The 26,265-nt window shown below is 41.1% G+C and overlaps 2 protein-coding genes across 6 annotated transcripts; both read left to right on the top strand.

Moving 5' to 3' along the window:
- Window positions 1–2,230: 2,230 nt before the first annotated feature.
- LOC118362653 (26S proteasome regulatory subunit 10B) lies at window positions 2,231–11,964 on the top strand. 3 transcript variants are annotated; one of them, XR_008086249.1, is made up of 15 exons: window positions 2,233–2,397; window positions 2,595–2,708; window positions 3,071–3,150; window positions 3,240–3,279; window positions 3,445–3,497; window positions 3,615–3,682; window positions 3,924–4,038; window positions 4,705–4,792; window positions 4,912–5,097; window positions 5,209–5,270; window positions 6,559–6,679; window positions 6,876–6,956; window positions 7,066–7,137; window positions 10,298–10,428; window positions 10,849–11,964. XR_008086249.1 is itself a non-coding variant. In XM_035743168.2 (14 exons), the coding sequence occupies exons 2-14, from the start codon at window positions 2,624–2,626 to the stop codon at window positions 7,567–7,569; spliced, it is 1,203 nt and encodes a 400-aa protein (XP_035599061.1). In that variant the 5' UTR covers window positions 2,231–2,397; window positions 2,595–2,623; the 3' UTR covers window positions 7,570–10,291. The 3 variants fall into 3 exon arrangements, 2 of the variants coding, with proteins under 2 accessions (XP_035599061.1, XP_035599062.1); XM_035743168.2 differs by lacking the exons at window positions 10,298–10,428; window positions 10,849–11,964 and adding an exon at window positions 7,418–10,291 and having other exon boundaries at window positions 2,231–2,397; XM_035743169.2 differs by lacking the exon at window positions 10,298–10,428.
- On the top strand, window positions 7,066–26,036 carry lbh (LBH regulator of WNT signaling pathway). Of its 3 annotated transcripts, XR_004821249.1 has the most exons (4): window positions 16,349–16,594; window positions 21,692–21,797; window positions 24,246–24,834; window positions 25,739–26,036. XR_004821249.1 is itself a non-coding variant. In XM_035743173.2 (3 exons), exons 2-3 carry the CDS (start codon window positions 21,720–21,722, stop codon window positions 24,450–24,452), a joined length of 285 nt encoding a protein of 94 aa, XP_035599066.1. In that variant the 5' UTR covers window positions 7,066–7,137; window positions 21,692–21,719; the 3' UTR covers window positions 24,453–26,036. The 3 variants fall into 3 exon arrangements, 2 of the variants coding, with proteins under 2 accessions (XP_035599066.1, XP_035599065.1); XM_035743173.2 differs by lacking the exon at window positions 16,349–16,594 and adding an exon at window positions 7,066–7,137 and having other exon boundaries at window positions 24,246–26,036; XM_035743172.2 differs by having other exon boundaries at window positions 24,246–26,036.
- Window positions 26,037–26,265: the final 229 nt, after the last annotated feature.

Below are 26,265 nucleotides of genomic sequence, written 5' to 3'. Positions count from 1 at the left end.
GAGGCTACGGGTTAGAAGTTAGGGTTGAGTTTAGGAGTTAGGTTAAAGGGCTAGCTTACATGCTAAGTAGTTGTAAAGTAGCTAAAAAGTAGTAAGTAGTTGAAAAGTTGCTAATTAGCTAAAATGCTCAAGTTGTCCATGGTCAGATTCGAACTAACAACCTTTGGGTTGCTAGACATTCATGTTACTAACCACCCTACTTTTTGCCTTATGGAACCATAGCAAATGTAACATATCACACTAATTTGAGTGTCCCGAATGTACTTTTACTATGTTTACGTCTAGTCTATGAGACCAGGCTGCCCACTTGGCCACCCTATTCAAAAATATTCTGGAAACGCCACTGCCTTAAAGTTGTTGAATGGAATACTTAGCTGAACTTCAGCTCTGTACAACAGATTTCGCAATTGTTTCATAAACATGTTTGGTTTATGCTTTCTGTTTATATAGTCTGTGGAAGTGGAGAGGACATTAAAATAGGATGGCTGGAGCTGAACCATCTCCGCCTGCTGGTGATCCTCAGTCTCAAGCGCTGTAGGCAATGGCATCTCTCCCAGCTCACTTTTTCTCTTTCCGTCTCGCTCTTTCTTTCCCTGTATCTCCCGCCACCACTCTCTAACAAACATACACAGGCTGTCATTGTAAATAAGAATTTGTTCTAAGCTGACTTGCCTAGTTAGATAAAGGTTCAATTAAAATTAAAATAAATAAAAAAGCAATACTTCGTAATCAAACTTAATGTACAAAGTTCTCCAGACCAAAGCCCCTCTATAGATAGATGTCCTTTCTCCTTCTGTGTGACTCCTTCATACATATCCCCATAGCAATTTCAACTATTCACGAAAGAACCCACAGAGGTCATTAAAACAGAGGGCTCCAGTATGGCATCCAACGGGTTAAAGACAGCTACCAACATTTGTAGCTGGCTTGTAATTGTGAGGCCCAGCGAGCGAGCGAGCAGGCTGGAAGGGGGGGGGGGGCTAAGCACATATTTCAGCCAAGTGTTCACAGAGTGCCTTTCCGGCTTGCCATGTGGACTCAATGATGGCGTCCAGGGGAGTGGTGCGTTCCTATGAAATCTGCTGCCAGCCCCGAGCAGGGACAGACCACCTGCAAGCAAGCGTGGCATGCGGCGAACGAGGGGATCGGATGTCCCCCAGCAGACACACACACACAAACAGTTGCACACTCACAGAAATGATCTAAAAATGTCCCAAGCACAGATGCATGAACATAGACACACTAAACTTGAAAAGCATGTAGGGCGTACCAGTTATGCACATATTCACTGTTACTGCATGCATTCTAAATACCAACATGAAGTCACAAAGATACCTCCATTACAGTTGAATATATAGCTTTGTAGTACCCTTCTCTAACTGCTGATAGTGTGACCAATCTCAGCGATACACAGCTGTGTCACAAGTGTCAGAGGTGACAGGACACACACAATCTGGATGAATTGAACTGACCCTTCACACCCCTTACAGGGTTTCTGACCACTCTGGCTTTAGGAGTATAAGTACATTGTGGCATGCAATGTGCAAGGACCCTTCACCTCACAAACTCAAAGGTGGGTATAGAAGAAATGACCAGCAGCTGAAAACAATGACCAAGAAGAAAAGAAGAAGAAAAAGAACAGCACACGGAATGTCCAGAGCTCCGTGGAAGGAATTTAAGCCTTTTTGGAAAGGTTGCCAAGAAGATGACGGGTGCTTGGCGAAGGCCGTCCGTTTACACATTGTGCGGACGGCCTCCCGCCTCGCCCGCCCAGATGTGCGTTTGTTTATGTGGAGCAGCGATCCTGACAGCTGGCCTGAGAATGCTCCCAGCAAACAGTGGAGGGCGCCGCCGTGGCCACCACTCCCCTGGGAGAAACCAACCACTCTGGTTTTATCCTATTGTTTGCGGTTAACTACAGGTTCAAGCTTAGTTAGAAGTATTAGAATTTTAGAAGTAAAACAAAACAAACCAATTATCCCTTTGACGATTGTTTTGGGCGGTTGATAGGCCCAGTTCACTCCAAAACCAAGGTGTCTTACCAAGTTCTCCAACCTAAAGTTTAAACCCTGACTGTCACAACCCTTTAGTAACCCCCTGTATCAAATAACTTATCTGTTCAACTCCATCACCCCACTCACTGACCATCCCTGCCCTCTGTGACTCAAGCCCAGATTGATGTAGGACCACTGAGACTGTGCCCTTTGTGTTCAAATGAATCCTCTATGGCATGGTACATTTCTTTTGTAACTTTAAATACTAGGAAACTCGAAAACATCGGACAAACTAAACGGTTATAGTAGTTATACACGTTCCGCGTTCAAACCAATTAGCAAATCGGACATGACCGAGTTCCTGAGTTCCGAAAAGCACTTGAACGCGAAATTAGTCATTGGGGTATGCATTTCTAAAAGCTCCACAAAATACAACTAATATGTTGTTTTGAATTAATGTCGTCACATGTTCTCAATGTAAAGTTAACTCAATGCACAATTAAATCCACTTAAAATGAATTACGACGTTCCTCTGACAACATACTGTAAACATGGCAAAACATTTCCTCTGATGTCACAATTTTCAAACCCACAATTCAGAGTGGCAGAGCCGGTTTTTTCAAGGCATCATGGCGGATCCCAGAGACAGGGGACTTCAAGATTACAGAAAGAAATTGCTCGAGCACAAAGAAATTGATGGACGCTTGAAAGAATGTATGTATCGTTTCTGTCAATAGCCAGGCTTTAGCAGCCACAACAACTGTCCATGTAGCGTTGTCATCATAATGTAACCCTCTCCAGTTACCTAGCTAGCTAGACCAACATAGCCATTGTAGCCTTGAAAATGAGTTCAACACCAGGTTATTTATACTAAACGATCTAGTGTGTAACTGTTCCTGTACCTTTTATTTATGCACAATGTTTAGAACGCACCCGAACGAGCAAGCTAGTTTTATAACATTAGTTAGCTAGCTAACTAGCTAGTGTTCGACCAAGATGATGATGATGACAGCCTATGTGATGGTACACACGTAGTCAGTGTCAATCATTGTATTTGTTTTTGTTTGTCTTTCCAGTGCGTGAACAACTGAGAGAACAGACAAAACAGTATGAAAAATCAGAAAATGATCTGAAAGCTCTACAAAGTGTTGGACAGGTGACTGCAAGTTTAATCCCAAGTCATCAGAAGCCTTGATATAATTTATTTTATTTTATTTACAACGGTCTTTCTTGACTCCTCTCTAGATTGTTGGTGAGGTCCTGAAGCAGCTTACAGAGGAAAAATGTAAGTCCTAAATTATAATGAAAATCCCTTTGCTGCATATGATGTTGTTTTGTTGAATCTACCGCTAGGCCTACATGGATGAAAAAGTTTAAATATTCCTACTAGCTTGCATTGATTATATTGTGTGTAACGTGGGGTTTTCTTCTATCCTTTCGTGTTATTCAGTCATTGTCAAAGCAACCAATGGCCCACGGTATGTGGTTGGATGCAGACGGCAAGTAGGTGAAAACCCATAGCCACAACAAAATATTTACAAATAACATTGCAACTTGTATTTCACTTCCCATTTCATATTGATTATGCTTGAGGTGCCAACCTTATATTTTGTCACCCAGCTGGACAAGGCTATGCTCAAACCTGGTACTAGAGTTGCATTGGATATGACCACTCTGACTATCATGAGGTGAGTTGATATACTCTCCCAAGTCTATAATGCCTCTTATTATTTCATATATTTACCAAGCAAAACACCATTGTATTGTGTTAGCCTGCATCCGACTTTCTGCTACAGTCTCCCTATTGAAAGCGTTTTAAGAAAAACTAATTATATATATTCTGCTTATAAGACATCTCTATGACCTATATAATCAGTAAGAACAAAGGCACACTGTGATGACATATCGGTGTGCTGTTCCCCCATGCAGGTACCTTCCCAGAGAGGTGGACCCCCTTGTGTACAATATGTCTCATGAAGACCCTGGCAGCGTCTCCTACTCTGAGATCGGAGGCTTGGCTGAGCAGATCAGAGAGCTCAGAGAGGTCAGTGAGGCACAGACACACACTTTATCTATACAGGACAGAGTTAGCCTTTTCTGGGGGCTTTTTCTCATTTGGGAAAAGTCCACCCTTTCTCCTCCGTGACCCAGAAACCGATAAGTGGTCGAGGAGAGTGTCTGTCAATTCGTTAGTAGGAAAATGGTCCTCACCTCCTTGATAGACTCCTTTTGGCGAGGAAGCACACGTTTATCCTACCTGAGTCCTTCGAGGAAGAGTTTTGAAATCTGATACACTGCCTTTTTAATCAGCTATTGTTTTCTCGAAAGAAAAAAGCATGCAAACATTTAAAAATGATATGCTACTTATCCTTTTATCTATAAAATGTTTTTTACAACTAGCGAAATGTTTTTAAAAAATTACTTTATACGTTTATTTTGGGATTCCACCCTGTAAACTAAATTTGCCTGATGACGTACAATTGGATAAGGAGTCTCACTTTATTTTTGTCCACATTCCCACCTCTCATTTTAAATGGAGGCCAGAGAGGAGGGAGGATGCAGGAGTTGAGCAAATAAAATTGAGAGTGCGGAAGATATTTATGGTCCAATTGTGAGAGGGATGGATGTTGATGCATTTCGCTACACCCACAATAACATATGCTAAACATGTTTGTGACAAATGACATTTGATTTGAAAATGTTGTTTCAGGTGATTGAGCTGCCTCTGACCAACCCTGAGCTCTTCCTGAGGGTGGGCATCATCCCCCCTAAAGGCTGCCTGCTCTACGGACCCCCAGGTGATGAGATCATTCGGCCTGGTTCACTGATAGCACTACATGCTAGCCTGAGGGCTGCTTTCCAGAAGCCAGTATTATGTGCCTTGTAATTTACTGTATTTTCTTTTCATGCTTTTCAGGAACTGGAAAAACACTTTTGGCCAGAGCAGTTGCTAGCCAGCTTGACTGCAATTTTCTAAAGGTGGTGTCCAGCTCCATAGTGGACAAGTACATTGGTGAGAGCGCTAGGCTGATCCGAGAAATGTTCAACTATGCCAGAGACCATCAGCCCTGCATCATCTTCATGGATGAGATCGATGCCATAGGTACATGAACTAGAGCTACAGACTATAGAAATCAACAAACTGACTGAACAATAGAGTTCCAGACACACACACACACACACACACACACACAAGTCTTTGTCTGTTTAACAGGTGGTCGTCGTTTCTCTGAGGGGACGTCTGCAGACAGAGAAATCCAGAGGACACTGATGGAGGTGAGTCTCTCAACAGAGAACAACTATAAGCTTAACTGCACACAAAGTACTACCAAATATGGTTTAGTATGAAGATACACTACCATTCAAAAGTTTGGCATCACTTAGAAATGTCCTTGTTTTTGAAAGAAAAGCAAAAGAAAATGTCCATTAAAGGAACATCAAATTGATCAGAAATACAGTGTAGACATTGTTAATGTTGTTGTAAAAGACAATTGTAGCTGGAAATGGCTGATAAAAAACGTTTTATTTTTATGGAATATCTACATAGGCCCTAGAAGGCCAGTATGTATGCAGGAGTCGGCTCTTCACTGTTGACGTTGAGACTGGTGTTTTGCAGGTACTATTTAATGAAGCTGCCAGTTGAGGACTTGTGAGGTGTCTGGTTCTCAAACTAGACACTAATGTACTTGTCCTCTTGCTCAGTTGTGCACCGGGGCCTCCCATCAGCCGTCTCTAGCTACAATGGTCATTTACAACATTACCGTTGTCTACACTGTATTTCTGATCAATTTGATGTTATTTAATGGACAAAAAATGTGCTTTTCTTTCAGAAACGAAGACATTTCTAAGTGACCCCAAACTTTTGAACGGTAGTGTATGTAGAAACTGCTTCCCTGATAGAAATCCCAGCTCACGCTTGTAGGCAATTTCATGGCAACGTTGGCTAACTAAGCTCATGCGCAGAAACACATAATCGGATCTAACGGTCGCCTCTCGCCGAACTGCGCATGTGGAGGCCGTCAAATCAAAGGCACTCCTTCAATGTAAAGTTGTTTTTGACTAAAATGAAAACGTGTCAGTTTGTCACTTTCACAAGGTTGGAGTAAAAACATATTCAGCTACATAGAGTAACTTTCATGGGAAAAAAAACATGTTTTTCATCAAAGACCAGGTGTCTTAGTTATAGTGAAACTAGTGAATTCTAGTTTTCATTTTCACAGTTTGTTGCAAAGGTAATATTTTAGTAGTAGTAAATCTAGTCTTTTTACTCCTAGCAGTTCACGTATATCATTGAAATTGTGGTGTAGAGACACCTTGAGAAGGTACTATAGGTTGTGCCTTTTTAGATTGAGAATTTATTTTAGAACTAAGGAAGACATTTTCTCTTCTCTCATTGACTTCTGCTTTGCAATTGTCCCCGGAAGTGTTGGGCTTCTGGGTTAGAAACTCTGTGGTACTACTCATATTATTAAGCCTCAAAGTGTTAAAGGCTAAACCTGTAAACACTTGGTTTTATCAGCCAATTACGACTGAAGATGCCAACTTTTTCGTCTGTCCTGTCTAGCTGCTGAACCAAATGGATGGCTTTGACACCCTGCACAGAGTGAAGATGATCATGGCCACCAACCGTCCGGACACGCTGGACCCTGCCCTTCTAAGGCCAGGGAGACTGGACCGCAAGATCCGTATGTTTCCTCTCGAGACTTAACTATCCTGGTTTGAGAAGCATAGATAATCATGTTGCAAAAATATTTGGTCCTGGTTCCATTTCAGCACCTAGTCACTTCCCCAAAGGGCCAGGGAAAGTGGCTGAAAAATAACTAGGACTTGGTAAATGACAAGGAACTGCAGAAATCTTAACTTCTGGCTTTGTCTTTACAGACATCGAACTGCCCAATGAGCAGGCTCGGATGGACATTCTGAAGATACACTCTGGACCAATCACTAAGCATGGAGAGATGGGTGAATTTAGGGACTGGATAGTGTGCTGTGGATGTGACATATTTTTGTGATGAAATGAAGTTGCATGTTGTGAATTTCTTGGTGGGCTGTAACTTGAATTTCTTCGCAGATTACGAGGCCATTGTGAAGTTGTCTGATGGATTTAATGGAGCTGATTTAAGGAACGTGTGCACTGAAGCAGGTTAGTAACCTATCCAATACACTCTATAACTGTATATTCTACATGTTAAAAACAAGCCATTCACTCAGTCTGTTCCTATATTAGGGTTTGCACAAGGTGCTTAAAGTACTTGAATTTGGCACTCTGAAATTCATGTACTAGAATACCTTGAAAATCTGTCATTGTCTCAAGTTGTTCCTTGAAGAGTACTTGAATTAAAATGAGGAGAACAGGGAACTTTCAAATATGTTCATATGAAAAATATTAGAAAAATGTATGGGTCTTCCAAATTATTTTCCAGGCAGACAACCGAGTTTTATTTCCTCACGTGTTTCGCGCTCTGGATGCCAGGCAAGCTTGCTCATTCCACCTACACTGCCACTCAGCCAAGCAGGTACAGAACTGACTTATTCGGGGCTGCCAAATGTCACATCGATAGCCAGGCAAATATAGATTCAAACTTGCCTGCAGGATATTGATGTTTCTGAATGGGTTTTGCCAGACCTAACCAGGGATGTGGTGGAGGGTGAACGCCGTTTATACCTTTTTATTTGGGAAATAGCGTTTACTCACGTTTTTGTTAATTATCATTTACACACTTATTGCGCGTTGATCACTGCTCTGAAGGCTTCTTGATCTGAGTTCTAATCGTGCCTACCTCTGCGAACGAGGGGAATCATAAATTATTCATGTATGCTTGTTATGTTCGTCTGCTCCCCCGGATTTGCCTTGTTAGCAGCGCATTCATTCACCACTCTGTCCAGCGGGAAACTCCGCCCACGACATAGGCCGAGAGGTGAAACGAACTACCTCAGCCCAGACCTACAGTGGCAAGTAGCAGAGAGATGTCACTGACAGTGAGACTTATTTTAACAACCCTTGACTTCAACAGACATCCCCCAAACAAACCAACCCCTGACTCTCAGCGAATGAGTGTACAACTGGTAAATTGTCACTGATATTTCAGTCCGATGTCTAGCTAGGTAGCTCAAGGGCTCCGGCTATTAGCCAGGCAGCTAACTATAACTACCTGGCTGGAAGGATGAAGTTAGAAGCTAATGTTGAACGGAGCCTGACCGCAGCATGAGCAGTTGACTGAAATAAGTTATCATAACAAAATTCCTTTTCTTTATTGAGAGTAGTGAGACAGACATTGTGGTGTGTCAGGCTGTAATGAAGGAGGTAAAGGAGATGCACAGAGAGAGGAAGCATTGACGCGAGCAGGGAGAGAGGTTACGCCTTGATCACACCGACAGCGTGAATGCATTTTGGTACACCAGAAGTACTGTACATTAATTTCCAATGGAACGCTGCGTTTGACTTGCAGCATTGCGTTGCAGAGGCAGTTGCAGTGCGTCCTGTTTGGTGCATACCTTGGATTTATCGAAGGTATGCATAAACGGCTTGACAGAAATGGTAGCAGAAGGTGAATGTTGAACTTCTGTTGCACACACGTCCAGATGATGCTGCGTACCAATTGTGCAATTCGCTGTAGGTGTGATTAAGGTGTTAATAGTACAGTGGTTCCCAAACTAGGGGGTCCGGGACCCATGTGGGGTCCGTGACCCATGTGGGGTCCGGGACCCATGTGGGGTCCCCTAAAATGTAAATAGGGTCCTGAGAGTCTTTAATCTTAACAAACACATTCATAACTTCTTTCTCTTCAAATGCGTATAGAATACAACATTTTAGAGTCAACTAAGGCTCTTTTACACTGTCAGAATTCATTTTCATGTCTGTGTTGGGACAGCCTATGGAACCTAACATTTTGTGAATTATAAAGACAATTTTAAATATAAAGACAATATATTATGTACACTGAACAAAAATATAAATGCAACAATTTCAAAGATTTTACTGAGTTACAGTTCATATGAGGAAATCAGTCAACATCATCAGTCCTGACTTACCACTCGTGTATGTAGTGAAACACGTAATATTGAGTAGAACTTAAGGTAGGAATGAATAGTAAGTTAGATATTTATTTATTTTTTCATGAGGTTCTGGCGATATACTGCCATCTGTTGGCGACTAGAAACAATTTCATAATATGACCTATTACAAATATATACAGTTGAAGTCGTTCACATACACCTTAGCCAAATACATTTATACTCAGTTTTTCCACAATCCCTGACATTTAATCCATGTAAAAAGTCCCTGTCTTAGGTCAGTTCGGATCACCACTTTATTTGAAGAATGTGAAATGTCAGAATAATAGTAGAAAGAAGGATTTATTTCAGCTTTTACTTCTTCCCACATTCCCAGTGGGTCAGAAGTTTACATACACTCAATTAGTATTTGGTAGCATTGTCTTTAAATTGTTTAACTTTGGTCAAACGCTTCCCACAATAAGTTGGGTGAATTTTGGCCCATTCCTCCTGACAGAGCTGGTGTAACTTGAGTCAGGTTTCTAGGCCTCCTCGCTCGCACACGCCTTTTCAGTTCTGCCCACAGATTTTCTATGGGTGTGAGGTCAGGGCTTTGTGATGGCCACTCTAATACCTTGACTTTGTTGTCCTTAAGCCATTTTGTCACAACTTTGGAAGTATGCTTGGGGTCATTGTCCATTTGGAAGACCCATTTACGACCAAGCTTTAACTTCCTAACTGATGTCTTGAGATGTTGCTCTCAATATATCCACATAATTTTCTTTCCCCATGATGCCATCTATTTTGTGAAGTGCACCAGTCCCTGCTGCAGCAAAGCACCCCCACAACATGATGCTGCCACCCCCGTGCTTCACATTTGGGATGGTGTTCTTAGGCTTGCAAGCATCCCCATTTTTCCTCCAAACAACATGGTCATTATGGCCAAACAGTTATATTTTCGTATCATCAGACCAGAGGCATTTCTCCAAAAGTACAATCTTTGTCTCCATGTGCAGTTGCAAACCGTAGTCTGGCTTTTTTATGGCGGGTTTGAAGAAGTGGCTTCTTCCTTGCTGAGCGGCCTTTCAGGTTATGTCGATATAGGACTCGTTTTACTGCGGATGTAGATACTTTTGTAACTGTTTCCTCCAGTATCCTCACAAGGTCCTTTGCTGTTGTTCTGGGATTGATTTGCACTTTTCACACTAAAATACGTTAATCTCTAGGAGACAAAACGTGTCTCCTTCCTGAGCGGTATGTCGGCTGCGTGGTCCCATGGTGTTTATACTTGCCTACTATTGTTTGTACAGATGAAGGTTGTACCTTCAGGCGTTTGGAATGAAGGATGACTTGTGGAGGTCTACAATTTCTATTCCTGAGGTCTTGGCTGATTTCTTTTGATTTTCCCATGATGTCAAGCAAAGAGGCAGCCAGTTTGAAGGTAGGCCTTGAAATACAGGTACAGCTCCAATTGACTCATGATGTCAATTAGCCTATCAGAAGCTTCTAAAGCCATGACATCATTTTCTGGAATTTTTCCAAGCTGTTTAAAGGCACAGTCAACTTAGTGTATGTAAACTTCTGACCCACTGTGATTGTGATACAATGAAATAATCTGTCTGTAAACAACTGTTGTAAAAATTACTTGTGTCATGCACAAAGTAGATGTCCTTACCGACTTGCCAAAACTTGTTTGTTAACAAGAAATTTGTGGAGTGGTTGAAATGCGAGTTTTAATGACTCCAACCTAAGTGTATGTAAACTTCCGACTTCAACTTTATTAGTGCTCCAAGAAGTACTTGAAAGTCCTTGAGTATGACTTGCCACAGTCTGTATGAACCCTGCTATGTGTGTTTCCCAGGTATGTTTGCAATCCGTGCTGACCATGAGTATGTGACCCAGGAAGATTTCATGAAGGCCGTTCGCAAGGTTGCAGATTCTAAGAAACTGGAATCCAAGCTGGACTACAAGCCTTTATGATAGTACCACCAACCAACCTATCAGGAAATATATGGTAATTTGAGTCTGGAAAGAGTAAAGAAACAGATGACAAAAGCAAACATATTTGTGGTTTTACTGTATTCCAAATGTATATTTCAAAGACATCATTTTAAATGTGTAGCTAATACAGACTTGTGTGGTGAAAAATATGGTTTGGTTTTTATTTTTGTAGTTTGCATAAGAATACATATTTAAATAAGCTGTCAACCATCTTATATCCAATCATATGATTATCTTAATGCTCATTCAGAGGTTACTGAGCAATACACCAGTCAGTGTAAAATATCCTTATGGATTTTTGGAATTCACAGTCAAAAATGTCATGTACTTTTCATTTTTGCATTTGGCAGTTTCACTAGTCTGATTCAAGAAATGGTTGAGATTTATGGCTGACGTTGTGCCATATTAAAAGTTGTCGTCACAACTCCACTAAATGGTGGAGAAGACAAAATGCAAATGACTGACTTAAAGGGGCAAATTGCAGTTGCCACAAACATTTTTAGACTTAGACATTAATAATATGAACCCATTGATTCTTGAAGAATAGAACTTATAAATGCCTCATGGACTTAGTTCAACTGTCGTACCCCATCAGAACCCAAAATATAAGCTTGTTTTACTCATGTTTGTAAACAAAGTAAATGTAAACAAACCTTATATAGCCTAATTTTGATATCATGGCAGGTCAGTTCTTGCATCCATAGCTTTGTCTTTGAATTTGAGCAGTTACATTTCTGCAGCCCCATCCCTCAGCTTTTTTTTTTACAGAAATAGCTACGAGACACGCTTTGTTATCGTTTCAATTGCTGATTGCTGCTTTAAAATGAATCTTATGACTACAGGTTAACGTGCCTTGTCGTTGACTGTAAATGTCTTCACTGGCAAGCACAAAAATTTTCCTTCTGTCTTTAATCTTGAATTTCAGAAAAGATTCCCCTCTAAAACTACTGCTGCAATAAAAATGTCACCCAATCAATATGTATGCTGTCCTATTTCTTGATCCCAAGAAGGTGCCGCATGATGGAAAAATAATAGCTCCAACATGCTTTCAATCAACTTCTTTTTGGTTATGGAAAACGTAATCTAATGTGGGAACGCCATAAAGAGCTGTTTTGCACCCGGTGAGGCAGCCATAGTGTTTGGTCGCAGCTTGGGTGTTTACTGTTCAAATTACTTTTGGTTGTATGTAAATTGTCTTCTGTCTCTAAATGTTGTTTATCACGAGCTGCACCATATCACCAAGTAACATTCTGAGTATGAGTAAAAGTATGGTGCCTTCAGATAGTATTCATACCCCTTCACTTATTCCACATTTTGTGTTACAGCCTGAATTCAAAATGGATGAAATGTTTTTTTCCCCCACCAATCTACATGCAATACCCCATAATGACAAAGTGAAAACATGTTTTTGGAAATGTTTGGTAATTTATTGAAAATGAAATGCACAAGTATCTCATTTAAATAACTATCCACACCCCTGAGTAAATACTTTGTAGAAGCACCTTTTGCATTGATTACAGCTGTGAGTCTCTAAGAGCTTTGCACACCTGGATTGTGCAACATTTGCACTTTTTATTCTTTTCAAAATTCTTCAAGCTCTGTCAAATTGGTTGTTGATCATTGCTAGACAACCATTTTCAGGTCTTGCCATAGAGTTTCATGTAGATTTAAGTCAAAATTGTAACTCGGCCACTCAGGAACATTCACTGTCTTCTTGGGAAGCAACTCCAGTGTAGATTTGGCCTTGTGTTTTAGGTTATTGTCCTGCTGAAAGGTGAATTAATCTCCAAGTGTCCGTTGGAAAGCGCTGAAACAGGTTTCCCTCTACGATTTTCCTTGTGCTTGGTTTTTTATCCTGAAAAACATACCAGTCCTTAACGATTACAAGCATACCCATAACATGATGCAGCCACCACTATGCTTGAAAATATGGAGAATGGTATTCAGTAATGTGTTCCTTTAGTGCCCCCTTGTTGCCACAAGGTGATGCTAGAATACTAGTTTGAAGCCAGGTCATTTGTATTCTGTTCAGCAGAGGACAGTGAAGTTGTAATAAAATCCTTTATAGACCTCGTCTGCCAAATGGTTGCTGTGTCCCAGAGCTTAAGACAGCATCCTGTATATGACACTAGGAAGCTCCAGCTTTAACCTTTTATAGCCTTGCAAATATTGTATAGGGCTACTTTAGATGTGACCTTTACATTTTCAGTATTGTTGTGGATTATTGATCTTAACCAGTCACATTTGTATCTCAATGTATTCATAAAAATAACCTTATAGCTTATAGCTTACTCTGGAATCATCATCCCCTCCTATTATGCAAATATAATTGCAATATTTGAAAATCAAATGTACTGTATATTTCTTTGGACATGTTAGTGAATTGACACTGGATATTCTGACCTGAGTTTCATAATATAAATCATTACGTAAAGGGTAAATAAGCAGAGACTGGTGTGACTTTTTTGTTTATTCGGGTTTCATTTTGGAGCTAGTGGCCCGCTCCCAAATTTTCTGAGCAAAAAATAAGAAAAAAAATAGCAAATCAGCTCCGAGTGATTTTAATTTTGGAAATCTTTTGCAAAGTATTCCCATTCATAATAGAGCGATATATGTGACCGTATACAAATGTAAGCAAGGTTTGAAATGATGTTCTAATCAAATATATCTGAGCTTCTTGCGGTCAATTTGCAGTCTACAAATGATTCGTAATTAAGTTCCGACCCCCTGACCATCCGCTCAATAAAAAATATTAGATCCAAGTCATATCGACATAGCGACTAGCAATAGCTATGTTTCCATTAACTTGTCCAGTGATTTTATTGCTGTTAACATTTTGAAAGTTTGCATAGAAAATAGATGTGACAATTGCCTGCTATGGTGTCTTTCCATTTAACTATCTTGTGTCGATAAAAACAGATGGAAGTAATGACTTCACACCTGCAAAACCCAGCATGGATGGAATGCAATGCAATCGTGGATTGGCCATCTGCCAATTCTGGCAAATGCCAGATGGGCTGGACAAATATATATATATATTTTTTTGTGATGAGCGAGCCACCCTCCTCTCCCCCATGTGTTTGAGAGAAAGAATTGTTCTGATAGTATAACGTTTCAAAATGCAATTGTGGGAAAAACACTGCTTTGGAAGCTTCGTCCCCTTGTCCTTGTCAAAGAGAGGAGGGTCTCAGCCTTCTGTAGGTATAATATGTATTTCCCAACTCTCAATATTCAGCTGAATAGCAACTATTTTACAGCCAAGATATTTGATATGGCTATGAGATATGGAGTGGTGTGTGTGAAATGTGTACCGGCCATTGCAAGAGCATATGCCTTTTGGTCTCGTGTAGTAGGCTGTTATTTTAGGACATTACATGTACTGTTGTATGAATGCATGACTACTAGCAGTGGGTATTATATTTAGAGTCAGCAATCTAGTTAACGTGTTTTGAGTTTCCATTTTCCCCAAATCAATTAGTTTGTTATTAGTTGGTGCACATAATATATAATAATAATAATAATAATATATGCCATTTAGCTGACGCTTTTATCCAAAGCGACTTACAGTCATGTGTGCATACATTCTACGTATGGGTGGTCCCGGGAAAAGATGTATGTAATTCCTCTCTATTGAACAAAACAAAATCTGGAGTCCTATTTGGACAGTAGAATATAACAACTATAGTCTAATTGTCAACCCAAAATTCACAACAATCACTGGATTAGGTTGCACATCAAAATACTATCTTCAATCAGGCATTCCTGCTTGGACGTGTTAGATCCAAGCAGGAAGTCTTTATTATTTATTACAGTAGTCTTTATTATACTTCTTAGTAAAGAATGAATTACTTTATAAGATGAAGACTTATGATTTGGGTCTGACTAAATCACGGGCTGTTGCCACCAACTGAACAAAGCTGTAATACACTCTTTAGGGAAATAAAGGGTTCTTCAGGTGTCCTCATATGAGATCCCTTTTTGGCTACAGGTAAAAAACATTTTTAGTTTCAGGTAGAACCCGTTTGTCTGTGGAAAGGGTTCTACCTGGAACCAAAAAGGGTTCTCTTATGGGGACACCTGAAGAACAATTTTAGGTTCTAGATAGCACCTATTTTTCTAAGAGTGTAGTAATAAACACTTAGGGTAGGTGTTGATTCAAGGGGAACACATATGACAGGGACTAATTTGCAATATAGCCAAGGTCGTTATCTTGGCTTTTATTAGGTATTAGGCTTAAAAGCTTTTTGGGTGACCCGACCAAATAAAGATAGCAATGTGAGTTATTGCTCTATCTTTCTCATTGAAAGCAAGTCTAAGAAGTGGTAGATTTGTTCTATGTGCACTCTTTCTATGCTTCTTGTTCTTTATGTTTAGTTTTTGAGTCTTTTACTTTATTTTGTACACCAGCTTCAAACAGCTGAAAATACAATAATGTTGTTTTTGGAAAATATATTTCACAATGGTAGAATGATTCCCTACACTGTACTTGCTTGTTTTGTCACATAAACTAGAATTAGGTGAACTATTATCTATTTTAGCAACCAGGAAATGACAGAGGGATTTTTGCAGTGCAGTTTTAAGCAGACAGACAGAGAACAAGAAGAAGCATAGAGTGACAGCAACAAAAAAAGATGCTGAAACAGACAGCACAACAGGGAGGAAAACAAAATGGCTAGAGCAGAGGCGCACAGTGATGTGGGCTGGTGTGGATAAAATGCCAGGGCAAAATTAATGTCCCAGTCCGCCCCTGAATGCATTAATTGACTAATATTTGCCCCATATCCTAATAATTCTCATGTGCCAACATATCACCACATGGTGAAACTTGCACTCATGTAGATCTGAAATAATTGGATGGTGAAATTTGCCAGCCAACCAGAAATGCAAGGCGAAGCAATTCAGGCGTTCTTAAAAGTCATGACAAGCCTTGTCCTGCAAAGAAACGTGTTTATAGTTGAAAAATGGATTTGGCAAGCAGTGTAGAGTGGAGCTTTATAGTTACGTGCTTTATTCAATTTGTCTCAATAAGGAAAGTTCGACAAAATAATCCACCCTTGTCGAACGATAAAAATGTTGTCGATCTTTAGAAAATGTATCCTATATCCGACGTTTCCATTACACATGTCGCAATGAAATTTTTTTTTTGCGACATTGCTTTCGTTGAATTAACCTGGATCAATGGAAACCTGCGTGATGCAGTATCTTTTCTATTTCCAATCAAATTGTTCATCCTTTGCTATCGTCAGCGCGGGTACGAGGCACCTGTCATTTGATTGGTCCGTAGTGATGCTGCTTCCATTTAATAATTTGGACTCCATGTGAAAGAGGTGTGTCTTCAGTGACAGTACACGCCTCTTACATAAAAGTAATTTAAACTAGTCAGGATATCAGATGGGCAAAAATACTTGAGGGTTGTTTGTTTCACTGAGGTCACGGCTCCGCTTCGATTTCTACTTTTCTCTAAAAATAAACGCTTGCGTTTAATCTTCTTGTGACAGGCGTTCCGTTGTGGGGGAAATACACCATCAATATCAGATTAATTCCTTGATCATCAGAATCAACTGCAGGTGTGAATTCATGTCTGTATTTTCTCCCCAAATATACTGGTAAGTATTTTTGTAATTATTTTTTTTACACCTGCGATGTAATGATTTCTATGTGTTTGAAACATTTTTTAAATGTTTTTTAAACAGAATTTCATTGTTGTATGTGATTTTTTATTTTTTTTTGCATTGTTTTTATATTTGCTAATGGGTATAATCAAGAACTACGATTTTCCTTTTTTTAAATGTAAATCGTCAAAAGAAGCTAGGCTATTTACTCCTTCAAACAATCACACATGCACTGTTGAATGTGTCAAAGTGCAGTTAGTTAATTATTTGTATTTTTTTAAGAATGTGTAATCCACTTGAAAGAGAGCAGATCGCAAACAAAGCACTGCTCTGTTTTTCACATGGTGTCAGGTGGCCCACCAAGACTGTCTATCCAGGTGTGTCTGAGGATCACCTTTTTCCTTTCACAAGGGGACATAGATGGGCAACCCAATGTTTTCACGTTGCTATGGGAGCATTGAGATACAATAGCTTTTAGTCAGACTACATACAATTGCAGAAGTAAGAACATAACATGAGTTTAGCTTTGTTTCTCGGCAAGCAAAGATACAACAATATGAGTGTTAAACCATATGTAAGACTTTCACATCATTTGACCTTTAGTGGTTGGGACTACTGACCTTTATTGGCAGGTGATTGTGGTAGGGTGTAATAGAGGGAGATGGAATGACCCTCTTACCCATTCACGGTCTGTCCATCACCTAGAGGAGGCTCGTGACTCAATCTCTCTATTTTACTGTGTACTCCTACCTCTATATAGGCTAGTAACATTGCATCTAGGTTAAGACTTTGTCCAAAAACTTCAAGCAAGACTTTGTTTTGCTTCTGTTTTTTTGTTTTTTTTACCTCTGCAATTCTCGGTTTGCCTGCACCAGGAAGTGAAGACCCGACCCTGTTACTTACTGTAACCACAAAGCTTCTCGTCTGCGCTTTCAGTGTGCTTCTCTGTTCTTCAGAGAATCTGCTACATGGGGGATCCTTTTGCTTAGATCTCTTGATTATTGTTTCCTCATGCATTGCTACCTAATGTAGCACTTCTCTGTTCCTTTTTCAAAATGTTTAGTTATTGAATTTCAGGTTGATAAAATCATGAATTATATAACTGCAGTCCAATGGGAGGCATTTGATAGCTTTCCATGTTTTGCAATGGGCAGTTGTTGTGTTTTTTTAAACAAGAACATGTCATTCTCCTATAAATTGATCAGGTCTTCATGGACTAAATGCCTCCTATTGTGGCATCTTTTAAGAAAAACATGTGGCATGGCAATATGAAATAAACATAAGCTTCTTCTGCCCAGCCAGTAACACAGTGTTTCCTGTATTCTGAGAAGGCTGAGCCACTCCATAAAGCAGCCCTTGGACTAAAGCGGCGATCAGGACATGGCCCATTCATTCCAACATGTTTCAGAGAGAGTGACACAGGCCCCCTACACACCCCCTACACACCTACAGGTTGTGACTTGGCCACCAGGCAGGCAGTCCAGCGATGGCATGGAATGTCAGCAGACGCTTCGTGTTGTCGCCCCTGCACCTCAGATTTATGATGCGTGTAGCATTGGGAGGAGTAGAGAGGAAACCATGTCAATTATGCAACATGTAATATCCCATCCTGTGCACTGAGTCGCATTGCTATGGGGATATATGTTTGGTCTCCATCAGCACCTTGGGCGAGCATGGGCCTCTGGTAAAGAGACTGGTAGATGACTTGGTAGACAACTTGGCAGGAACTATGTACCCACAGACAGACCTTCACAAATGTGCCATAATGATTCCCAAAAGCCCATCTAGATTGAAATAACCCCCTCACTTGGCCTATATCTTTTAAATGCAGCAGGTGACCTCTGATCCTTTGTTTTTTTATTTGTTTAGCCTGGACACGTGTCAGTCTGAGATGCGTCTCATGCCCATGCCAGACCTCTGACTGGAATGTGTCTAAGGCTGGCATTAGCCCATATAGGACTGGCATTAGCCCATATCAGCATGTGACTATGTACAGTATGTAGGCCTAGATGTTCCTGTGGACAGTGCTAAAGAGGGTCACTGAAGTGCCAAGCACTGAAGTGCCTGATCATGTCACATGCCCATTGAAGATGGGATGACAGGTCTAGCCAAAAGTTCTACTTGGCAATACTACTACAGACTTAAACCTTGTGAAATTACCCGAATGGGCCTGGTCATTCAGAAAGGAGCCATTCCAGGTCAATCCTGGTGAATGATTTAAGATCCTAGGTCAAATCTGGACTGCACGTTTTGAGTACATTTGGAGTGCCGTGACTGATCTTTGGCAGTGGGCGTTTTAGACAGAGGGTTTGAGGTGCCCTTATAGAATAAATGTGTACTTGTATGGGTCCTGCTAGGGTAGAAGTAGGAATGCAAGACATTTGATCTCTTGGCCTCTGAATTAGTTGACACAATGGCTGCAGACTTTGAACTGGAAGTGTTTCCTATCTGCATCCCTGACGTGAGCCTGTGGTAATCCATTATCCTCATCAATTTGGAGCCTCTTGATTATACTTAGCATTGGCTGCTTGAGGCAGACATTTCCACAAAAAAGGACACAGTGCGTAACCTTGAGCAGACACATTTAGATATAATGTATTTGAGTGGTATGTTCTCTCCCCGAGTCGAATTGTTACGTGTGCTCCTCCACTTCCTTGTCATTGTGCCCCTTTATGTTTTAGTAGGCTGACGTTCTGTTATTCTTAGCTGAGCAGGATGTTTGTACGATCCCAGAGCAGAAATATGACTGGCACAAGCAGTGTTTATCTTTCTCCCCTCTCTTCTGCACAGGTCTGTACTGTCACCGCTCTGTGTCTATGTGTTTCTGGCTTACCCTATGTCACTCTCTCTCCCCTCTCAAGAATGAAATGGGTTCAAGAGCATGTCTTTGCTGACACAATGTTTTTTGACACTCAACCTTGCATAAACTTTGGACTAGTTTTTATTTGTAGATTTCCGACTATTGTTGTCACCGACTTGATTGACTTGTAAAAGTACAAGATTCCAGAAGCCTATTCGGCCCTTTGGTCTTGGCTTGTGCGTTTCCCCTGTGGCTCCCACCTGCACAAAATATTTTTTGCTTCTCCCAATTTGTATGTGACACATGGTAATGCAAACTTGGGAATGGAAATATTGAAAGATTAACAGCAGTAGCCATTGCTTCGGCGTGTGGCAATGCACATGTTGCCCTGTAAATTGATTTTTCGCGAGCATTTCTCCTTTTCAGTTTGAAGCCATTGAGACTCTTTCTGACAGGTTCAGAATAGATGTACACATTCTTTAGGATAAGGAACAAATCCCATATACCATAAAGTGTTCATCTGCCTCGGTCCTATATTATGGGACCAAAAGGCTGACTTTCTACACGAAAGTGATGTTGGAAAATGTGGATGGCCTCGGGCCTTTATTTGCAATTATTGGATTGACCGAAGTTTAAAGATTTTTAATCTGGAACTTAATCCCTGTACAATGAAATACTGGTTGTTGAGCTCCACTTGTTTATTGCCAGTCAGAGTATGAGAGAAGTTTTTATTTTGGTGCTTTCTAAACTGACGTGTTCTTTTAATGGAAAGTCTTGATTCCCATTGGAGACTGTCTTAACGTTACTGTGCAGGGATTAATAGGTTCTTGAATGATGTTAAACATGGACGTCTTGGAAAGAAGAACTCAACAAAGCAGTGGAGTAACATGAGAGATTGGCAAACTGAGTCATACGGAAACATCTCTCTTTTTGCCCACAACCTCTTATGGTGAAAACGTTTCATGCTCCGATGACAGAATGTTAACAAATCGAAAGGTGCCACTCTTAATTTCTCCATAAAGGGAGTCGAAGTCCGGGGTTCACAGCTCGGGGTCTTATCTGACATTGTACACAGGGTTACTGTCAAAATACCTCTGGGGAAACTTGACAAGTATTGGGGAAATACATATTTTAATTTGAGATGATTAAAGAATTTAGGCTCCTTTTTTTTAAAGTGCACTTCATAGGTTTACCTAAAATGTTTTACTGGTCATGTCTAGAATATGTCGAAATGGCTAACCACTTAACTTTCCATCTTCTTTAAAATAAACATGTTTTTTTATATATTCAGGGTTAAAAGTAGGTTAATGGCACCCAATGTTCTACTTTTTTGTGGAAACGAATGACTGACTTTTTATATTTGGACCAAGTATGTGCTTGAGCTGCTCATCTGGTGCAGGTGGTCATCTACAGTATGTCCTGTTTCCTGTCCCAGTTGTAGTTGTCCTACAGTGGGTTGACCACCCTGACCATAGTCCTGTGGACGCTGACCACGGTGCCACCGGGCTTTAAATAGAAAGCGTGAGAAGAACGCTCTGCTCGGTTGATAGCTTGGTTCTCAAACATCCCAAGAATAACTTTTCCTCCCACAAAGTGCCTCAGTTCAGTCATTTCTTACAGTGCTTCATCATGTACAGTGCACTGAAGTGGATAAACAACATATTGTTGCTTCAACTAAAATGGAAAGTTCTGTGAACCTTTTGATGTAACAGAGGGTATTGGGTCTGTCCCGTGTTAGGGGTTCCAGTCAAATTGCACTGCACGCCCACAATGCATTCTTGCTATGACTGTCCCCTCACTGCTAGTTAAATCATACCTCATCTTGTATGAAGACATGGCTACTCAATGCAAACCACATCTTGGTGGTGGTGTAGCTTTGTTGTGCACTACATTTATGCTGCATAGTCTGTCAGTGGTCAGACTTAATATAAACCACTGCATGCATGCATACAGGCCAAACGAAAGACTGAACAAGGCTTATGCGTAGCTTTTTCATTGCAAACACAATACCAAAGGGCCATATGTCATGCACATCAACTACATGAAAGTCATACTCGGTCATCTCACTAAATGGACTGGATGAATTTGCATATTACTTCCCAAAGTAATAGCTACACGTAAATTATATTACACCAACCTATCAGTTCTTCATTGTACAGCCTCTTGTACAGCACCATTATTGGGACACGTGTACCTGTTCTGTGTAATGCTCCTCAGTGTGAAAGTTTGGGACTAAGAGTAGATCCTGAATGGTGGAATAACCCAGTCCTTTCCCCTATGTCTCTCTCCAGCCCAGTGTTTGTGCCAAGTGGAGACGACATGACTGAGGTGATGGTCAGTAGCACCCCCATGGAGGACATAAGGCTCAGCCCCAGCAAGGACCGGCTCTCCTTCCAGGTAACACGCACGCACAAGTTCAAGTTTCTACTTTGTTGTCCCAGAGGGAAATTGGTTTGCTGCTAGATCATGGTACAAAGGGGGAGGGGAGCAGAGGGTGTAGTAGTTTTTAAATTGGTTTATGTCATTGTTCAAATGTCCCCACCACTATTAGTAACCCTCTGAACAAAATGATGGATTAGGGACAGCCAAGGCTGTATGTTCCATTATAGCTCTTACTGTAAGCAGCTCACCCAGGGGACTATGGGTAAGGAGTGGTTTGTTTTCCCAATCAGGAGGTCTAATCATCAGCGTTATTGTTGCAAGTTACGCAAACAAAACCTTTTTTTTAGGAATTTAGGGGGGCTGTTTAAGGAAAGGGTCTTCGTGTGGTGGAAAAATGTGTCTTTGCCTCGTGGTGGGGAGGAGTGCAGCTTTGCACGGAGTTAGAGATGATGGCAAAGACTTTAAAAACATGCAAAGGAAATGAGTAGGAGTTTGTAGAATCGCAATGTCACAACCCACAGAGGCAACTGTCTGAATAGCAAGCCATCTGGTGGCCTTGACAAGTTTGATTTATTTCCTCTGCTTCTGTTTACTGCTGGGTCAATGGTTCCTCTGGAAACAAACAATCAGGGCCATATTAAGGCCAACCCACTCCTTTATGATTGTCTGTGACCTGTATGTGTCAGAGTTGACTCGGAGGATGCAGACTGATCCTATAGGAAGGTGGGCTGCCAGCACTTCACCATTTACACACCAGCTGTGTGTCTGTCCTGTGAGGATAAGGAAGGAGGTGGTGAAGGTCTCTTCTCTGCCCATGAGGATGGACAGACAGCTGGGTGATTTTTAACTGCTTCCTCATCCAAATTCATTGGCTTTGGTCCAATTTGTGAGTCCATCACCTGAATGCCAGCTGTGTTTCTGCAAGGCAACACGGTATTCATCGCTGAAAGAGTGATGTAAGGAATGCAGTTTTCCAGAGCAGAGGAACTGGAGGTTGATTATGTTACGGAGGTGAGAGCTTCTCTGTGGCAGCTTCAATTGTTGTTCGAGTCAGCGCTGGAGTGAGTCCTGATCTACAACTACAACCCAAAATAGCTACAACCCCAAATAGCTGTCATTGTGCGACGCATTGCCGTTTCCTGTCGCTGGAAGTAAAAACAAGCTGTGACGTGTTTGCCGGTGGTCTTATAGCAGGGTTCATCTCTGCCCAATTCCCCTCGGTGATGACGCATAGACATTAGCATCACAGGCAAGGAGATACTAAACCTCCCTGCGCACACATGCACTAACACACACATATACTCACCATCTCTCAGACCTGCACGAACATACACGTACTCACTCAAACACACACATGCACGGACTAACACGCATGCTCACACTCACATACCCACACACCATAGGAGGCTGAGGGGAGGACGGCTTCTGATAAACGCTAGAATGGAGTGAATGTGACGGAATCAACCACATTGAAACCACGCGTTTGATGCCGTTCCATGTATTCCGTTCCAGCCATTACTATGAGCCCGTCTAAACATACTGAAACACAGCTGTTTTCAGAACATTTTGTTCCTCCCTTTCTCTCATCATCCCCCTCTCATTGTATTCAGGGAGACTTGGACACAGCTGGACACTCTCTCCCCCAGCCACTCTCTCCCCCTACCCCTCTTCCTCCCCCTCACTCTCTCTGTCTATCCTTCTCAGCCTCATCTAATGCTTTCTTTCCACTGTGTTTTTGCCCAGACAGCGACATCGCTTTCCTCTTCCAATGTCTCCCACTGAAATATGCAGATCTAAAAATATTCTTCCACTTTATCCAAACATAAAAATGCTGTTCTTGGACCGGGAAAGGCTCTTTTTTTTTTTTCTTTTCTTGTTGCCATTTCTCTTGTCTTGAGAGCAAAAGGAAGGCAGGGAATGCATGTAATCTCTCATGCCCTTAATTTTAGATCCAAAAAAATCAGCAAGTCTGGCATTGCACACCCACAATGCATTTGGGTCTAGGTTTCACTGCTTTTTTTCTGATTTTTGTCAACCCATTGCTTAGCTTTCAGTATCATCAGGGTATTGGTTGTTATTTTGTCATCCTGTCACAGAGTAAGTAAGCATTTAATTGTACTGTGTATCCTGTGCATATATGACAAATTAACTTGACAATATCTATCACCTTGTTTGCATTTGGTTAAGTTATTAGTATGGTCTACTTCCTTAAAGTGTGCTTGTTTTTTTTTTGTTTCTTGACGATAACAGACTTACTGTAGGTTTTCAATGCTATGACTTGCTCTTGTATAATCTCCCCATTTGTCAGTCACATGGTGTTGGATAACAAGTTGTAAGCACTTAAAAGCAGCTTTGGCACCATGCTTTCCAAAGCTGTAAAATGTAGCATGATGCCACATGAAAAACTGTGAACCAGACCCAAGGACACCCAGGACTTTAAGTGTGTTTTTGTGCTTTCCTCAGATCTTTCCAGACCCCTCAGACTTCGAGCGCTGCTGTAAGCTGAAAGACCGCCTGCCCTCCATTGTAGTGGAGCCCACGGAGGGAGAAGTGGAGAGCGGCGAGCTGCGTTGGCCTCCTGAGGAATTCATTGTCAGTGAAGAAGAGGAGGAGAAGGAGAACCATGGCAAAAGCCAAACTGGACAGCCAACACAGAACAACCAGGACTAGAGGCCAAACGACAAACCCTACTCCCACCTACATCCCACTCGCACTTAACCTCTCACTGAGTGACTAGGGGAACACATGTCCGTGATGCTCACTTTCCTTCCCTTGACACCAAAGCATCACTCTAAAGAGAAGCAATATGCATGCTTTACTTAATCTACTTTTTGGATTTCACCTCTGTTGCTTAACCACACACACACCATATGTATGAAAATACACACACACCAAGCACCCCTGTGTCTCACCCTAAAATGCAGGTCCAGTAAAACGGTGGCAGCTCAGTGCTCCATGGACAGATCTCGTACTGAAGGAGACTACAATGCCCACGCCAAATCTGCTGGCCACATGACTCCAGAGACTCTTATACCCAGAGACTACTGCTTTGGTACGCAGGCAGATTTCTGTTTTTCATACCTTCGATATATGGATTGAAATGTACATGACTACGATTGCCATTGCCGTCTGTGGATCTCATAGTCTGTCTTAGTCTTGTGTGTATGTTGGTGGGGTTTGTGTTGTTCGTTTCGGTGGATTGTGATGACTGACAGGAAGTAGGGGTTACTGTGAACAACAGAGACCGTTAGTCTCCGTTGGGCAAAGGAGTAACTTTTACACTGAGAGGGAACTCTTCCCTACTTCTATAAAAGTTAATGATATGTACAGTATAATATGAACGCTGGTTGTGCACTGAAACACTCATCTGCTTTGTTTTTTCCCTTGTCTTGTCCCCCCTGATGACATTTGATAGGTATTGGAAGGGGGGATTAGTCAATATGAATCAATATATTCTTTTTAGATGTAGTGATTTAAAACCAACAATGTCACTAAAATAGACACTCAGTGAAGGACATTTTTGCCCTCTGAGCCAATACCTGAGGTTATTGTTGATTGGTTTATTTTATTATTGTCACGAAACATTCATGAGACTGAAATGAGTTCTAAGTGATTCTCACCAGAGTGTTGTTCACTGATCTCATCTTCACTGATCAGCCATTATGTCACCCTCAACCAGTAAGGTATATCACGATACAGGGACTTGACCAGCTACCTCTTGTACATTTCTGAACAACTCCCAATTTTCCAGTTCATAAACTCTGGACTCTGTTCTCTTACTAACAAGTCCTCCACAGTAGCTTCCTTTTTATCATCTTAAAAACAGTTACTGCTTTCTGTCCTTGTTTTGTTAAAGCCAGTTAGTTGACCCCGACTCATAAATTGCCACCTGGTTTGTATGCAATTTGTTAAACTAATGATGTTTTGCAATCTATTTCTCTATTCTACATCACCAGCTGTTCAGCCTTCTTGGAAAGATGTTAAAGGCATGATGTTTGCTGAAAAAAAGAAGATACCTTAATGTATTGTTCTGATAGTGTATATGAAGTTTTGTGAATGTCTCTCCCTCTGTAAATGGCATTAGGGCTCTGTACAGAACATCTCCTTTTCTCTCTGCTGTCAGCCACAGGTACTGTGCTTTGTTTTTGTAAAGCTCAGGGAGGATAGCTGCCATTTTGCTCATTTTTTGTTGTATTTAGATCACTTTACTCTGACGAACAGAGGTTGTAAATAAACATTTGAATTTGCTTCCAACTGTCTGACTGATTCCTTGCGCTATGTCAGAGGTTGCAGATCCAGTGCTATGGAGCAAAATATACTTTCTGGGGAAACCCTATACTTCCTTGTTTTCAACAAATGCACATTTGTTTTCTTTTGTTAAAGTATTTTATTCCCCTCACCTGCATTGTTTACAGAATCTGGTGCCCTTTTGTTTTACTTCCTGCACATCATTGCTTCTCTAGCTTCTTGACGTATGTATACA

This window comes from Oncorhynchus keta, chromosome 29, assembly GCF_023373465.1.
Source record: "Oncorhynchus keta strain PuntledgeMale-10-30-2019 chromosome 29, Oket_V2, whole genome shotgun sequence".
NCBI classification, from domain to species: domain Eukaryota; kingdom Metazoa; phylum Chordata; class Actinopteri; order Salmoniformes; family Salmonidae; genus Oncorhynchus; species Oncorhynchus keta.
The sequence above is the reverse complement of the archived record's forward strand: the minus strand, read 5'-3'. Positions and strand labels throughout refer to the sequence as shown.

What these genes read in the sequence shown, in the direction of transcription:
- LOC118362653 (XM_035743168.2), top strand. Translation starts at nt 2,624, where the DNA reads ATGGCGGATCCCAGAGACAGGGGACTTCAAGATTACAGAAAGAAATTG. An exon ending in GCAGCTTACAGAGGAAAAAT is followed by an intron (nt 3,280 to 3,444) that starts GTAAGTCCTAAA and finishes CGTGTTATTCAG; the next exon opens with TCATTGTCAAAGCAACCAAT. An exon ending in CACTAAGCATGGAGAGATGG is followed by an intron (nt 6,957 to 7,065) that starts GTGAATTTAGGG and finishes ATTTCTTCGCAG; the next exon opens with ATTACGAGGCCATTGTGAAG.
- lbh (XM_035743172.2), top strand. Translation starts at nt 16,566, where the DNA reads ATGTCTGTATTTTCTCCCCAAATATACTG. An exon ending in TTTTCTCCCCAAATATACTG is followed by an intron (nt 16,595 to 21,691) that starts GTAAGTATTTTT and finishes GTCTCTCTCCAG; the next exon opens with CCCAGTGTTTGTGCCAAGTG. An exon ending in AGGACCGGCTCTCCTTCCAG is followed by an intron (nt 21,798 to 24,245) that starts GTAACACGCACG and finishes TGCTTTCCTCAG; the next exon opens with ATCTTTCCAGACCCCTCAGA.